This window comes from Brassica napus, chromosome C6 (assembly GCF_020379485.1).
Source record: "Brassica napus cultivar Da-Ae chromosome C6, Da-Ae, whole genome shotgun sequence".
NCBI lineage: Eukaryota > Viridiplantae > Streptophyta > Magnoliopsida > Brassicales > Brassicaceae > Brassica > Brassica napus.
In genome coordinates this window covers 31,189,158-31,202,800 of record NC_063449.1, presented here as the reverse complement: position 1 = coordinate 31,202,800, position 13,643 = coordinate 31,189,158, and the positions used below count along the sequence as shown (strand labels likewise).

The 13,643-nt window shown below is 45.8% G+C and overlaps 2 protein-coding genes across 3 annotated transcripts; one reads left to right on the top strand and one right to left on the bottom strand.

Moving 5' to 3' along the window:
• Positions 1 to 42: 42 nt before the first annotated feature.
• On the bottom strand, positions 43 to 13,520 carry LOC125575539 (phosphoglycerate kinase 3, cytosolic-like). Its single transcript, XM_048760341.1, has 4 exons — positions 13,311 to 13,520; positions 11,970 to 12,041; positions 11,634 to 11,894; positions 43 to 396 (listed from the first exon to the last, which is right to left on the bottom strand). The coding sequence occupies exons 1-4, from the start codon at positions 13,503 to 13,505 to the stop codon at positions 58 to 60; spliced, it is 867 nt and encodes a 288-aa protein (XP_048616298.1). The 5' UTR covers positions 13,506 to 13,520; the 3' UTR covers positions 43 to 57.
• LOC125588682 lies at positions 2,071 to 3,970 on the top strand. Of its 2 annotated transcripts, XM_048760338.1 has the most exons (4): positions 2,071 to 2,239; positions 2,316 to 2,887; positions 2,963 to 3,602; positions 3,684 to 3,970. In XM_048760338.1, exons 2-4 carry the CDS (start codon positions 2,393 to 2,395, stop codon positions 3,779 to 3,781), a joined length of 1,233 nt encoding a protein of 410 aa, XP_048616295.1. In that variant the 5' UTR covers positions 2,071 to 2,239; positions 2,316 to 2,392; the 3' UTR covers positions 3,782 to 3,970. The 2 variants fall into 2 exon arrangements, with proteins under 2 accessions (XP_048616295.1, XP_048616296.1); XM_048760339.1 differs by lacking the exon at positions 2,071 to 2,239 and having other exon boundaries at positions 2,384 to 2,887; positions 3,690 to 3,970.
• Positions 13,521 to 13,643: the final 123 nt, after the last annotated feature.

Genomic DNA, 13,643 nt, shown 5'->3' with positions numbered 1-13,643 from the left:
ATCAAGAGATGTCATCAGCATGCAGCATGCTGATGACATCTACAGTGTCTTTTTTGCTCAGACACAAACTGTTGTTACCTTGCTGTTAGCATCAGGAGCGAACTTGTCAGCAATAACCACATCGGTTGGGAGCAAAAGAGAGACACCTTTGGATTTGGCCTTCTCCATGAGTGACCTGGCCAAGTCAAGCTTGTCCTCTTCCAAAAGGGAAGATCCGACCGCGTGTCCTTGCGCCTTGTAGAAAGTATAAATCATACCTCCACCGAGCAGGAGAATGTCAACGGTGGACAAGAGCGACTCAATGACACCAATCTTCGTTGAAACCTTTGAACCTCCAACAATGGCGGCAAAAGGCTTCTTGGGGTTTGCTACAGCTCCGACAAGGTAATCAAGCTCCTTCTGTGAGAGACAAGGTTTCACTTCTTAGATTTAGGTCAGGTCAAGAGAGATGAATGAGAATCGTGGGCTGAATCCCGTAAATAAACTTGAAGAATGAATACGATTTTATTGATGAGTTGAAAGATGATGAATACAAAGGAATGTATCTTGAGATGATTACTAAAGAATACGTAATGCTTTTAATCTAGTACAAAAGTTGATATATGGAAAAGAGATGGCTTGTCTTTTATCTTCTCCGTCTTTATATAGTCTAGGTTTCGTTGGCAACCCTTCAACTGTTCTCCGAGATATTCGGCTTCAATTACGGAACTCGCTTTAGGCTCCTCTTGACCGAGTCTCTTAAGGTGTTAGCTCACTTTCTGTCGTGACCTCTGCTATGATGTCTCCCAGGTCCAGTCGTCAGCTCGGCTTTCAGCTCCCTTTGTTATGATGGGCTTATCGCAACCCACATGCTAGCTCACGCTTATCGGTACCTCACCTGAGGGTCATATTCGGGTCCAACAGTTGCCCCCAGCTTCCGAATAAAATCCTTTGTCTCGGAAGCTAGAATCTAGCTATCGATCTTATCTTTTCGTTAAGATAATGATTAGTTCTTATCCTATTTAGATTCAGCTTACTCGATCTAACGGTCTTTATTACGTTTGGCAGAATCTACGGTTCAGATGGAGAGGGTTTGAAATGACTTTTCCGAATCTCGAGAGGTGATGGGATATAAAGCGGTGAACATTAACTGCTAGCCTCCCACTTTCTCCACGCCTCCGTTCGGTTTTCAAGGTAACTTCTCTCCTCTCTCTTTATTTTACTGCGATTTTTTTATCTTCCTCGTTACTTTTCTCTGCAAATTCTCTCCCAAACCTTGCAATCGATTTTCTCCTTAACCTTCCCATACTATGGATCATCCGAAAGAAGGTTCCGGGGAATCCGGGATGCCTCCCTCTGCTTCTGGAGCTAAACTACTGAAAGTTAAGCAAGAAGTCGGAGCCAAGATGAGGAAGGGGAAAAAGACAGCCAGGGAGGCAATCGCGACCAGAGTTTCTAAACGGAAGAAGAAAGACGATTCTAGTGGGAGCAGTCCTCACTCGCCTTCGTTGCTGAAAAATCAAGACGTGGTTAACCTCATGGTTCAAGCTCTCGGCCAAAAGGAGCTTGGCCGTGCCTGTAATTCCGACGAAACCCCCGAGACCGCTCCGGAGGGTTGGTTCTGTTGCCATGAGAAGTACATCTCCAAGTCTCACTTGAGATTTCCTCTTCCGACCCTACTGCTTGATCTACTAGATCATTATCAGTTAGCCCTTTCCCAACTCTGTCCCTCGGTTATCCGGGTGATAAACGGCTTTATCACTAGGTCCAAAGAGGAGGGGGTTAGCGTCGGTCTTACCGAACTTATGAGCCTCTTTTCCCTGAAGGAAAGCGCCTCTAAGGAGGGTGGTACCGGGACCTACTACCTCCCTAGTCGTCCCAATCATGTTATCTTCAGATTCTCTAGTAGTGATGATGACTGGAGGAAGAAGTATTTTTACGTTAAAGTTGATCCTTCGACGGTTCCTGTGGGTCGGAACCTTAGGGTCACTTGGACTAATCCATCTGGTTAGGAATTCTAGGGATATGCTTTTTCCGTTTTATTCATTTATGGCCGAGTAACCTTTTTGCTCTGATTTACTTGCAGAAATCGAAGATCCTCCGAAGCTCTCTACCAAGCTCACCAGGGCTCTATACCGCAAGTTGCAGCAGAGTCCCTGTACCTGGGTAGCCTACACCACTTCTCGAATAAGTGCAGCCAGATTCCCAGATACCTACAACGCCTCTTTCCAAGATCCCATTCCTGCTGAGAACCTTGAGAGTAAGTTCTTGTTCGAACCTTTTTAATGATTTTATCGCTTTGAAGTTTTTAAACTTAAGGATTTCCATTGTTCCAGTTTCGGCAGGCGATTCAGTTGTATCGATCTCAACTGGTGCTAGTGCTTCGGGAACTGAAAAGTCTCAGCCAGGTGACATGACTCTGCGACCATCATTCCGTTCTAGGGGTAACCCCTCTAAAGCTGCCAGTGCTTCTCGTGGAAGCGACAGGAACCAAGGAGGATCGTTCCTTATCTCAATGAAGGAAGTTTTGGACGACGGAGGATCCAAACCTGTTGTCGAGACTACTCCAACTGAGGTTGTAGCTCAGGATGCTGCTCCTCTCCCTGAGGTCCAGGTGCCGGAGGCTGACTACCAGGCTCCGAAGGGTACCTCTGAGGTCGAGCCGTCGAGACACAAGAGGCCCAGGACCGATCAGGGCGGAGCTCCCACCCGTTCTTCTTCCTCGTCCTCTAGAGGAGGGACTGTTGGGTGGAGCTTTACCCATTCGAAGCCTGGGTCGATCCTGGACGACTCTTGGGGCCTAGCTGCGATAATGAGGCACCTGAAGAGCGTGGGATGTCCCCTTCCAGCGCTCAAGGACCTGACTAACCGAGATGAGTATCTCGATATTGCCCACTGTATGGGTCAGGTACGTGATCTCTATCTGTTCTTTGTTTACATTCTTTGGAGACGATGATATATATTTTTTTTGGATTTATTGCAGTTGGCTGGGGCTGTTAACAGGGCCCAGCTCAGGTTTGAGAATGCTCTGTGTGCTGCCCCCAATGCTGGTGAACTTGCTGAGGTTACCGAGATGGTTAAGGCAGCCAAAGCCGATCTTGACCAAGCCCGGGTTCGAATTTCTGAACTCGAAGCCGAAGTGACGAGGCTAGGCTCGAAGGCCGATGCTCAGCAAGGAGAGATCGAGAGTCAAAAGCTCGATATCCAGGTGAAGAGCAGGAGGATCAATGATTTGGAGGCTGCTCGAAAGATAGCTGAGCATCAAGTACGTGAGCTCATTGCCTCATCCCAGGATAGCCAGAAGAACAAGGAAGCTGAAGTCAAGCTGGCTGTCAGGGAAGGGAAGAAAGAAGTCGCCGAAGCTTACGGCAAGATCCTGGTCTGTGTTAAGGAGAAGTTTGCTAGGAAGAAAGATGAGGTCAACGCCTTGGTGTACGCTCAGGAGCTCCAAGCTAATGCCGACCTCTTGAAGGATATGCTGAACAACAAGATCCAAAGCGTTGAAGAGGAGTACAACCAATTGGTGGCCTTATTACCAGAAGCGACAACTGCGTATGAGAAGGCTCAAGTCTCTGACTTCTCGGTCAGCAAGCTTCCTCTTCCCCAGATCTCGGAGAGTTCAGGTACTTTCGAGATTAACATGTTTAATCCATCCTTTTCTGGGGAGTATGGCTCTAATTTGGGTTTGATGGCTCCTGACTTAGCTCCAGTCGAGGCAGCAATAGGAGGTGATGGCAATGTGGTCGATGAGGGAGTTCCTGCCGGTGCTGGTGATCCGATTCAGGAAGAGAAGGAAGATTGAGAGCTACGGCTCTTTTAGCTTTATGTTTTGTGTTTTTAAGACTTCGGCCTAAGGGCTTTGTTTCGTTATGCATTATGACTTAGTGCCTGAGGAGGCCTTTAAACCTTAACACTTGCTGGATTTCAATAGCCTGGGGAGGCTTTTAAACCCTTTCTTATGTTTAAATCGTGGCTATTATTTCTGTTTTAAGTTTTTGAACTTAACCTCGTTTCATTTAATCATAGTGATTGCGAATCTCAGATGAGTTGTGTGCTGTCATCGTTGAGTCGGATTAGGACCTTTAGTCTTAATTTATGATAAGCATTTAGCTTAATGGATATTCGGTCGTGATAACCTTAAAGAGAAGTTCTTGATTTTAGCTCGGGGACCTGAGTCCGATTCGAAAGGTTCTGGGACCTGGTTGTTCAGGTTCGTAGGAACCTGGATTTAGATTCATAGGGACCTGAGTTAATTCGAAGGACTTCGAGGCCTTTGAAGTTTAACGGATGGAATTGAGGAATTTCGGGATTTTCCTGATTCTTTAGGATTTTAAGACCTTTCGATTTTGATAAGGGTTTCAAGACCTTTTGGTTTTGATTAGGATTTTAGGACCTGGTTGATTGTTAAGGATTTTAGGCCTTAGCAGTTGTTAAGGATTTTAGACCTTGTTGATTGTTAAGGATTTTAAGACCTTGGTTTATGTTAAGGATTTTAAGACCTTTGGGTGTATTAAGGATTTTAAGACCTTAGGTTCAGGTTTTCAGGGACCTGAATGTATTCGAGATTGTTGAGCTTAGGTCCCGATTTAGGGGGACCTAAATTTTCTTGGAGGGTTTTAAGACCTTTGATGTTTATGAAACTGAATCAATCGTTTTATTAATATCAGATATCAGAGAATACATGATTCAGATTATTTACACAGTAACTATTTTTAGGCTAAGTGTTCTTGGTAACACCTGCCCCTTTGGCTTAGGTGAGGAGGTTGGTGAGAAGAGGTTGGGGCTGCACTCATGACGGAGTTGCCTACGTACCCAGTCAAGGGATCAAGCCAAACGTAGTTCAGGGGTTTTAGGTACCTAATGATAGTATCTTTTGAGGTTCGTGGCATTCCACGATCGGATTTCAGGTACCCCGGTTCGTACCTTCTGGAGTTTGTAAACTCCGGGTCGTACTATGTGGATAATTCGGTAGGGTCCTTCCCAGTTGGTTCCTAACTTTCCAGCTCCCGGTTCCTTTGTTCCTTCGAACACTTTCCTAAGCACTAGGTCCCCTACGGCGAACTGTCGGGGCCTTACTTTGGAATTGTAGTGTCGTGCCATTGCTTGCTGATAATTTTGAATGCGAAGCAAGGCTTGGTCTCGTCTTTCCTCGATCAAGTCGAGGCTATCCATCAGGAGCTGGTTATTAGCTGCGGGATTTGAGGTGCAGAGCTCCCGTCTGAGGCTACCTGCGGTGGTTTCTGCTGGGACGACAGCTTCCATCCCATAAGCTAAGGAGAAGGGAGTTTCCTCTGTAGCTTTTCGTGGGGTGGTTCGGCAGGCCCATAGTACTTCGGGTAGTTTTTCCGACCAAAGCTCCTTTTGGGCTCCTAGGCGTTTCTTGAGGTTTGCTAAAACTGATTTGTTGGCAGCCTCCGCCTGTCCGTTCCCTTGAGGTCGCCGAGGTGATGAGAAGGTGAGGCGGATGTTCCATTTATCGCAGAAACTTTTGAAGTCGTGGGATATGAACTGTCCTCCATTGTCGGTTACGATTTCGTATGGGACGCCATGCCTGCATACGATGTTTTTCCAAACAAATCCTTCGACCTCGAATCTGTTTATTTGTTGGAAAGCTTCAGCTTCAATCCATTTCGTGAAGTAGTCGGTTAGGACCAGGAGGTTTAGTAACTTCTTTCCTTTCCCTGAAGGTACTAATGGACCTATAATGTCCATAGACCACCTCATGAATGGGTAGGGGGCTGATATGTTAGACAGCTTTTCCGCTGGTTGGTGTATGATCGGTGCATGCCTTTGGCATTTGTCGCACGATGAGGAGTAGACCTCACAGTCTGCGATAATGGTAGGCCAGAAGTAGCCTTGTCTTTTTATTCGGATGGCTAAGGCTCTGCCTCCGGAATGGTTTCCACAGGAACCGTCGTGCATTTCCTTCATGAGTTTCATAGCTACTAGGCCGTGATCCATGATCGGTATTTTCCCTCTAGGATGTAATCCATGATCGGTATTCTCCAGTCTTCTCTCCCTACAACTTTGTTGTGAAGAGAGGAGGGAGATTCCTGTTCGGGACCTGGTGCCGTGGTGCCCCCGGAGATATTCGTTGGAGTAGGTTCTGGGTTCTGAGGAATATCTCCAATTTCCTCGTTATCCCCTGTGGTTTGTGTAGCGTTCCTAGATGCGTTTTTAAGAGCGGTGCGGCTTCTTGTTTGGACTTTATAGACAAGTGGCTCCGAGGTCTGGATGGTGCCCCCGGAGGTACTCGTAGAGTTAGGCTCTAGGGAGTCTGAACTTCGGTGAGTACCTTCACTTTTGTCGTTGTTTTCCGGGTTCTGGGTTGCTTTCCTGGAGGTGTGCTTTCTAAAGCTGCGTGTTCTAGTTTTCGGGAACCAGAATGTCGTGAAAACTTGGGTAGCTACCGTCGGGAGGCTGTTATCCTCTATTTTTTCCTTTGGTTTGCTATCCATCTCAGCCTTGGTAGCTATGTCGATACTTGGCTTCTCGATTCCTTCCACGGGTATAATTCGTTTTACGAGAGGGTCGGATGTGGAAGCTAATGCGGCGAGCGCGTCTGCTGAGGAGTTCTCCCCTCGTGGGATCCTCGTTAGCTCGAACTTGTCAAACTGCTTTGTGAGGTTTAGGACGACCTCGAGGTATGCCCCCATTCTTTCGTCCCTTGTTTCGTATTCCCCGTGAAACTGGCTAGCTACCAGCTGCGAGTCGCTGTAGGCGTTTAGCTCCCGAATTCCGAGGCTCAGGGCGAGCTTTAATCCAGCGATTAGTGCTTCGTACTCGGCCTCGTTGTTGGAAGCGTTAAATCCAAGTCTATAGGATTGTTCGATGGTTTCTCCGGCTGAGGAGGTTAGTCTTAAACCGACACCGGAGCCTTGCCTTGACGAGGCTCCGTCCACGTATAGGCTCCATTTCGGAACCTCTGTTTCCTGGTCTAGATGTTCGGATGCTAGCTCAATAACGAAATCGGCGAGGACCTGAGCTTTTGCTGCTGCTCGGGGTCTGTACTCGATGTCGTACTCGCTGAGCTCTATAGCCCATTTTGCTAATCGTCCGGATTGGCTAGGGCTATGCAGAATCGTCCGTAATGGTTGTGAGGTCATTACGATGATCGAGTGCGATTGGAAATAAGGTCGCAGCTTCCTGGCAGCTGTCACGACTGCTAGGGCTAGTTTTTCCATGGTGGGATATCTCGTCTCGGCGTCTATTAAGCTTTTGCTAGTATAATAGACAGGTCTCTGTTCGTTTTGTTCCTCTCGTACTAGCACTCCGCTGACTGCAGCTGCCGACACGGCGAGGTACAGGTACAGTGGTTCTCCTACTACAGGTTTGGATAGTATCGGAGGTTCCGAGAGGTAAGCCTTCAGCTGTTTGAAGGCTTCTTCGCACTTTTCATCCCATAAGAACTTCTTATTATTTTTCAGAAGTTTATAGAATGGAAGGCATTTATCGGTGGACCTGGAGATGAATCGATTTAGTGCTGCGATCCGTCCGGTCAATCTTTGTACCTCTCTGGTCGTTTTAGGTGATGGCATTTCCAGGAATGTCGCTATTTGTTTCGGGTTGGCTTCGATGCCTCTTTCGGTTACGAGGTAACCTAGGAATTCGCCGGAAGGTACTCCGAAGGTACACTTAGCTGGGTTTAGCTTCATGTCGTATTTGTTGAGGATTTCGAAACATTCTCTTAGATGGGAGATGTGGTCCTCCCCCTTTGAGGATTTGACTAACATGTCGTCGATGTAGACTTCCATGGTTTTTCCGAGTTGTCCAGCGAACATTTTATTTACTAACCTTTGATAGGTAGCTCCCGCGTTTTTCAAACCAAACGGCATGACCTTGTAACAATAGGTTCCTCGTTCAGTTATGAATGCGGTTTTCTCTTGATCCTCAGGATCCATCATAATCTGGTTATATCCTGAAAAGGCATCCATAAAGGACAAGAGCTGGTGTCCAGCCGTTGCTTCGACCAAACGATCGATATGAGGTAACGGGAAGCTGTCCTTAGGACAGGCTTTGTTTAAATCGGTGAAGTCTACACAGATTCTCCATTTCCCATTCTTCTTTTTTACTACCACTGGGTTAGCTAGCCAATCGGGGTATTGTACCTCTCGGATGGACCCGGCCTTTGTTAGTCGATCGACCTCGTCGTTGACAGCTTGGGCTTTTTCTAGACCTAGCTTACGACGTTTCTGTTTGATCGGTTTAAAAGTAGGGTCTACATTGAGCTTATGAGTGGTGACATTTGCATCTATGCCTTTCATGTCGCTGGTGGTCCATGCAAAGGTTTTGATATTCTGTTTTAGGAATTCGACGAGCTCCTTTTTGGTTTCGAGAGGTAGCTCGGATCCGATGCTCACCTGTTTCTCAGGATTTGAGTCGTCGATGCTAACTTTTTCGGTGAGGTTCTTAGGGGGACCTCGGATATTTCGTTGCATTTCGCGACTCTCCTGGATCTGTAATTGCTATTGGGGGGATTCTTTTATGATCTCGAATCCTCCCAGGTAACAGATCCTTGAAATCTTTTGGCTACCGTGTATGGTAGCTATTCCGTTGGTTGTTGGAAATTTCACGCATTGGTGATAAGTTGAAGCTACTGCTTTCATCTTATGAATCCAAGGCCTTCCGAGGATTGCGTGGAAAGGGGATGGTTTGTCGACAACTATGAAGTTGGTCATTTTCATGACTCCGCCAGCTATAATTGGGAGCTTAATTGTTCCCAATGAGGTGGCTGTTTCACCTGAGAAACCTACGAGGTTGGATTTCTGGTCGACAATTTCGTAGTCGTCTATTTCCATTCCCTTTAGTGCGTTGTAGAAAATAAGATCGACGGAGCTTCCGGTGTCGATCATGAGCTTAGGTACCTCGTACCCTGCTATATTTAATGTTATGACAAGGGCATCGTCATGAGGTCTATCGAGGTCTAATGTCTCACTCTCCCAGAAAGAGATCTTAGTGTTAGACTCAGGCTTGGTCGGTTTGGACTGAGTGTTTGACACAGCTTTCCGTACGTGACTTTTAATAGAGTTAACGGAGTCTTGACACACATCGGACCCTCCAAGGATGTAATCGATCCTTGAGCCAGGGCTCGATTGGGGAGGTGGTTTACTCAAGAGGGCCTCGATTTGTAGGCTTTTTCCTTGTGGAAACTTTCCAAGGATCATATCGACTCTCTTTTTGGGAGCTGGGGGTGGTGAGTCTGTTTCTTTTTCAGGTGACCTCTCGCGTTTTGGAGAGCTATCTCTGGGACCTCTCTTCTGATAAGGTTGTGGCTTTTTGAGGTCCACATCTTTTATTTCTCCGGCTGCGAATTTAGCAGCCAGTTGTCGTTGGAGGTCCCAACATTCTTCGGTTGAATGTCCCTTTCGATCGTGGTAAGAGCAATGTTTGCTCTCGTCATAACCTTTGGACCAGGGGGCTTTAGCTGTCGCGGCGACAGGTTTTTCTTCCTTGTCTTCCTCGACTACGTAAGAATGTTCTCCCTGGGTCTGATTATTTCGGGAGCTACCTCTTTTGTGAGGTCCCTTTCCATCGGAGGCTTCGCCTTTCGGGTGACTCTGGGGTTTTCTGTGGAGCTTATCTAATGCTGCCATTTCCTCCTCCAAGGTAATGTATCTAGAGGCCTTATGGAGGGCGTCATCGATAGTTGGAGGGGGATTTAGCGTTAGCTCCGAGAAGAAACCTGATTTATACCAGAGACCTCTCCTAAGAGCCTCAATGGCTACCTGATCGTTGGGATTCGAGAGTTTAGTTCTTACTGCTCTGAACTTTTCGATGTAGACTCGCAGTGAGTCTCCCAGTCCTTGTCTGATCTTCCAGAGGTCAGCCTCAGACGCTTGTTTCAGGATGTGAGTTGAATATTGCTTCATAAAGGCGTTAGCCAATTGATCGAAACTGTCTATAGAGTTCGGCTCGAGGCTGGAGAACCATTCGAGAGCTGTTCCGATCAGGTTTTCGGCAAATGTTCTGCAATATCCTGCATCACACTCTTCCTTTGTGAAGTGAGCTTTAACGATAGCTAATCGGAAGGCTCTTAAATAGGCCTTTGGGTCTGCGTTCCCATCGTATTCAGGAATCTTAATTTTTCGAGTATCTCTTATGTAAGAGTTGGCAATTCTATCGGTGAACGGAGTTCCACGAGTCTCCTCAATTAAGCTCTCGATTTCGGGAGCTGAGCTCGTTACCTTGTGAACTTGAGCTCCCAATTTCTGGAGAGCTGCGTGGGTTCGCTCCATGTACCTGCGAATTGCGTCAGGTCCCTCGAAGGGAAGGACATTTGGGTCATTATCAGATACTCGGCGAGCAGGTTCCTGGTGAGACCGAGCTCGGTCGTCTTCCCAGCTAGCTGGCGAAATAGGTCGCTCATTGGTCCTTAGGCTCCGAGCGAGGTTAGTGCGGAGAGCTGCAGGATCAGCATCCGTCCTTTGGTATTCGTCTGTGCTTGGGGTTGAAACCCTAGCTTGAAACACTGAAGCTGATGTTCTGGCCCCGGACGGTATGTTGGTTCCTGCTCCAGACCCGGAAGGAGGTGGCGGTGGAGGCAAACGGGTGCTCCCACCGGTGTTTCGATCAGGCATGGAGCTAGTTGTAGCTACATTGCTCCCCATGGTGCTGGTGATAGGAGGGGTAAACGCAGGAGCTGTCCTAGCGCGAGGCGTTTGGAAAGCAGGTTCCTGCCCTTCTGCACCTGGGCTATCAGGGGAGAAGTTCAGGCGCTCTCTAGGGAAGGAAGGGTCAGCTAACCGTTCATGGAAAGTGACTCCTCTTCCCTGGTGGACGGACGGTTGGGTCGTTGCGGATTGAGATCTGGTTATCTCTTCGAACTGTTGCTGCCGTTCGGCTAACTGTTGCACCGTTCGCTCGGTCTCTTGAGCTTTGTCCACTAACTGGAGCATCATCCGACGGATCTCAGAAAGCTGATCTTCCGTTTGGTTCGGAGCGGATTGATGCGATGGGTTATTGAGGGCTGAGGACCCAGAGTTGGTCCCTCCGGAGGCTCTCGGGTTATTTGCCCCCGGAGCAGTGCGATTCGGTGAGCTATTGCTCTGGTTCGATTGATCGGGGTTAGATGGATTCGTTCCGTCTAATGGATTCATCCTTTAAGCTTTAGAGAAAGGGATTCGATTATTTGTCCCCACAGACGGCGCCAATTGTGAGAGACAAGGTTTCACTTCTTAGATTTAGGTTAGGTCAAGAGAGATGAATGAGAATCGTGGGCTGAATCCCGTAAATAAACTTGAAGAATGAATACGATTTTATTGATGAGTTGAAAGATGATGAATACAAAGGAATGTATCTTGAGATGATTACTAAAGAATACGTAATGCTTTTAATCTAGTACAAAAGTTGATATATGGAAAAGAGATGGCTTGTCTTTTATCTTCTCCGTCTTTATATAGTCTAGTTTTCGTTGGCAACCCTTCAACTGTTCTCCGAGATATTCGGCTTCAATTACGGAACTCGCTTTAGGCTCCTCTTGACCGAGTCTCTTAAGGTGTTAGCTCACTTTCTGTCGTGACCTCTGCTATGATGTCTCCCAGGTCCAGTCGCCAGCTCGGCTTTCAGCTCCCTTTGTTATGATGGGCTTATCGCAACCCACATGCTAGCTCACGCTTATCGGTACCTCACCTGAGGGTCATATTTGGGTCCAACACCTTCTGCATGAGGAAACCGGCGACAGAAGGCTTCAAGTATTTGGCAACTCCCTCGGTGGAAGCATGAGCTCTATGAGCAGTTCCGAAAGCATCGTTGACATAGAGATCAGCAAGGGCAGCAAGCTTCTTTGCGAATTCAGGGTCATTCTTTTCTTCTTCCTTGTAGAACCTCACGTTCTCCAAGAGAAGAACACCTCCTTCAGGTAGTGCTGCAACTAGTTTCTGGACTTCCTCACCAATAGAGTTATTTGCCATCACAACCTATTAACCCAGCAAATGTAACTCACAGCTGTTGTTCATGAAACTTGAACGCATAGAGGAACAAAGAGCACAAACCTCAACACCAAGAAGCTCAGACAATCTCGGCACAAGAATCTTTAAGCTAAACTTAGGGGTAACACGGCGACCCTGAAACATAAAACTGAGATCAGAGACATCAAACAGTTACTAAAAAGGAAACTTAACGCACGTAGCACGCACTGCTCAGACATAACATAACTGATTACACTGTTCCAACAGAACTTTAGAGCACCTCCAGTGGCAAAGAACCTACATCAAGTTCTTAATGATAAAAGCATTAATATTTTGATACTGATTTTATTTTTTATTTAATTTTTGTATTTTGTACCAAAAGTTATTGTCCGAAATCCGGATTCGATCTGAGATCCGCTCCGAAAATAGGATATCCGGGGTGTCCGGATCCGAATATGGATAGTAAAATCTTGGATCCGTCTAAACCGAATCTGAATCCGAATATCTTAATTTTTAGGTCCGGATATCCGGATCCGTATTTTTAAAACACATTAAATTTTTAAATTTCATTAATATTTATATTTGATATATTAATATTTATACATGAATTAATCTTATAATATTATATTTTAGTTTTTACAATATTATAGACATATATACATATATTTATAAATATTTAATTTATGTATTATATTATAAAAATTGGTATTTTTGTAAAAACAAATATTATTTTTAATTATTTTTACGGATCAGGATGCCCTGAATTTTCCGGATATCCGGATTCGTCCCAAACCTATACCCTGCATTTTCCGGATATCCGGATCCGTCCCAGTACGCAGAGTTTTTAAAAGGAGTTTTATGAAGTTGACATGCGGGATATTCTTCTGACTCTTTTTATTGTTTTTTGATTTTTTAATATTTTTAATCAGATTAGAACTCATTTGCATCTTGCCGATGGAACAACCAAATTTTGCCAACAGAACTATCAGACATTTAATGTAATTGGTCCATAAATTCTTTTTAACACTATCGGCACTGAAGCTAATGCTCGATTAGCTTCAGGCCCGGCCCTGCATGCAAATGCAGCCAGCATCATCCATTGAAAAGAGAGCGACTCTATTTTTAAAAAAAAAAATGATTCACACAAGGCACAAACTATCATGTAATACAGCGAAGACACATATACAGACCGATCTACTAACAAAAGCTCTGTAATAAAACCAAACGAGCTAATAAAATAGATCAGATAAAAAACATATAAGTTTGTACAAAGAGGTGAGAAAACAGATAAACTGAATATCAATGTTCCAAAGAGAGCAACACACTACTTAAAACAAATGATTCACACAAGGTATAAACTACCATATGTTTGAAAAAGCTGTGTAATAAAACCAAACGAACGAGATAATAAACGAGAAGACATACCAAGTGACTGCAGAGAAGAACCCTAGATCCGTTAACCATCAAGTACTTGATGGTGGGAACAGCGGCGCGGATCCTAGTGTCATCAGTGATGTTGGAGTTATCATCCAAAGGAACGCTGAGATCAACACTCACGAACACGCTCTTTCCCTTCAGATCAGCTTCCTTCAATGTTCCTACGCTTCTCTTCGTCGCCATAGTATATAATACTGCAAAACGCACACCGCCGGGTAAGAGATTGACGCGAGTCTTAGTCGAAAGCGATTAGATGAGATTCTAAGAGCACAAGCTAGAGATTACACTCGCATGAGTAGATGCAAAGAGAGACGATGATAT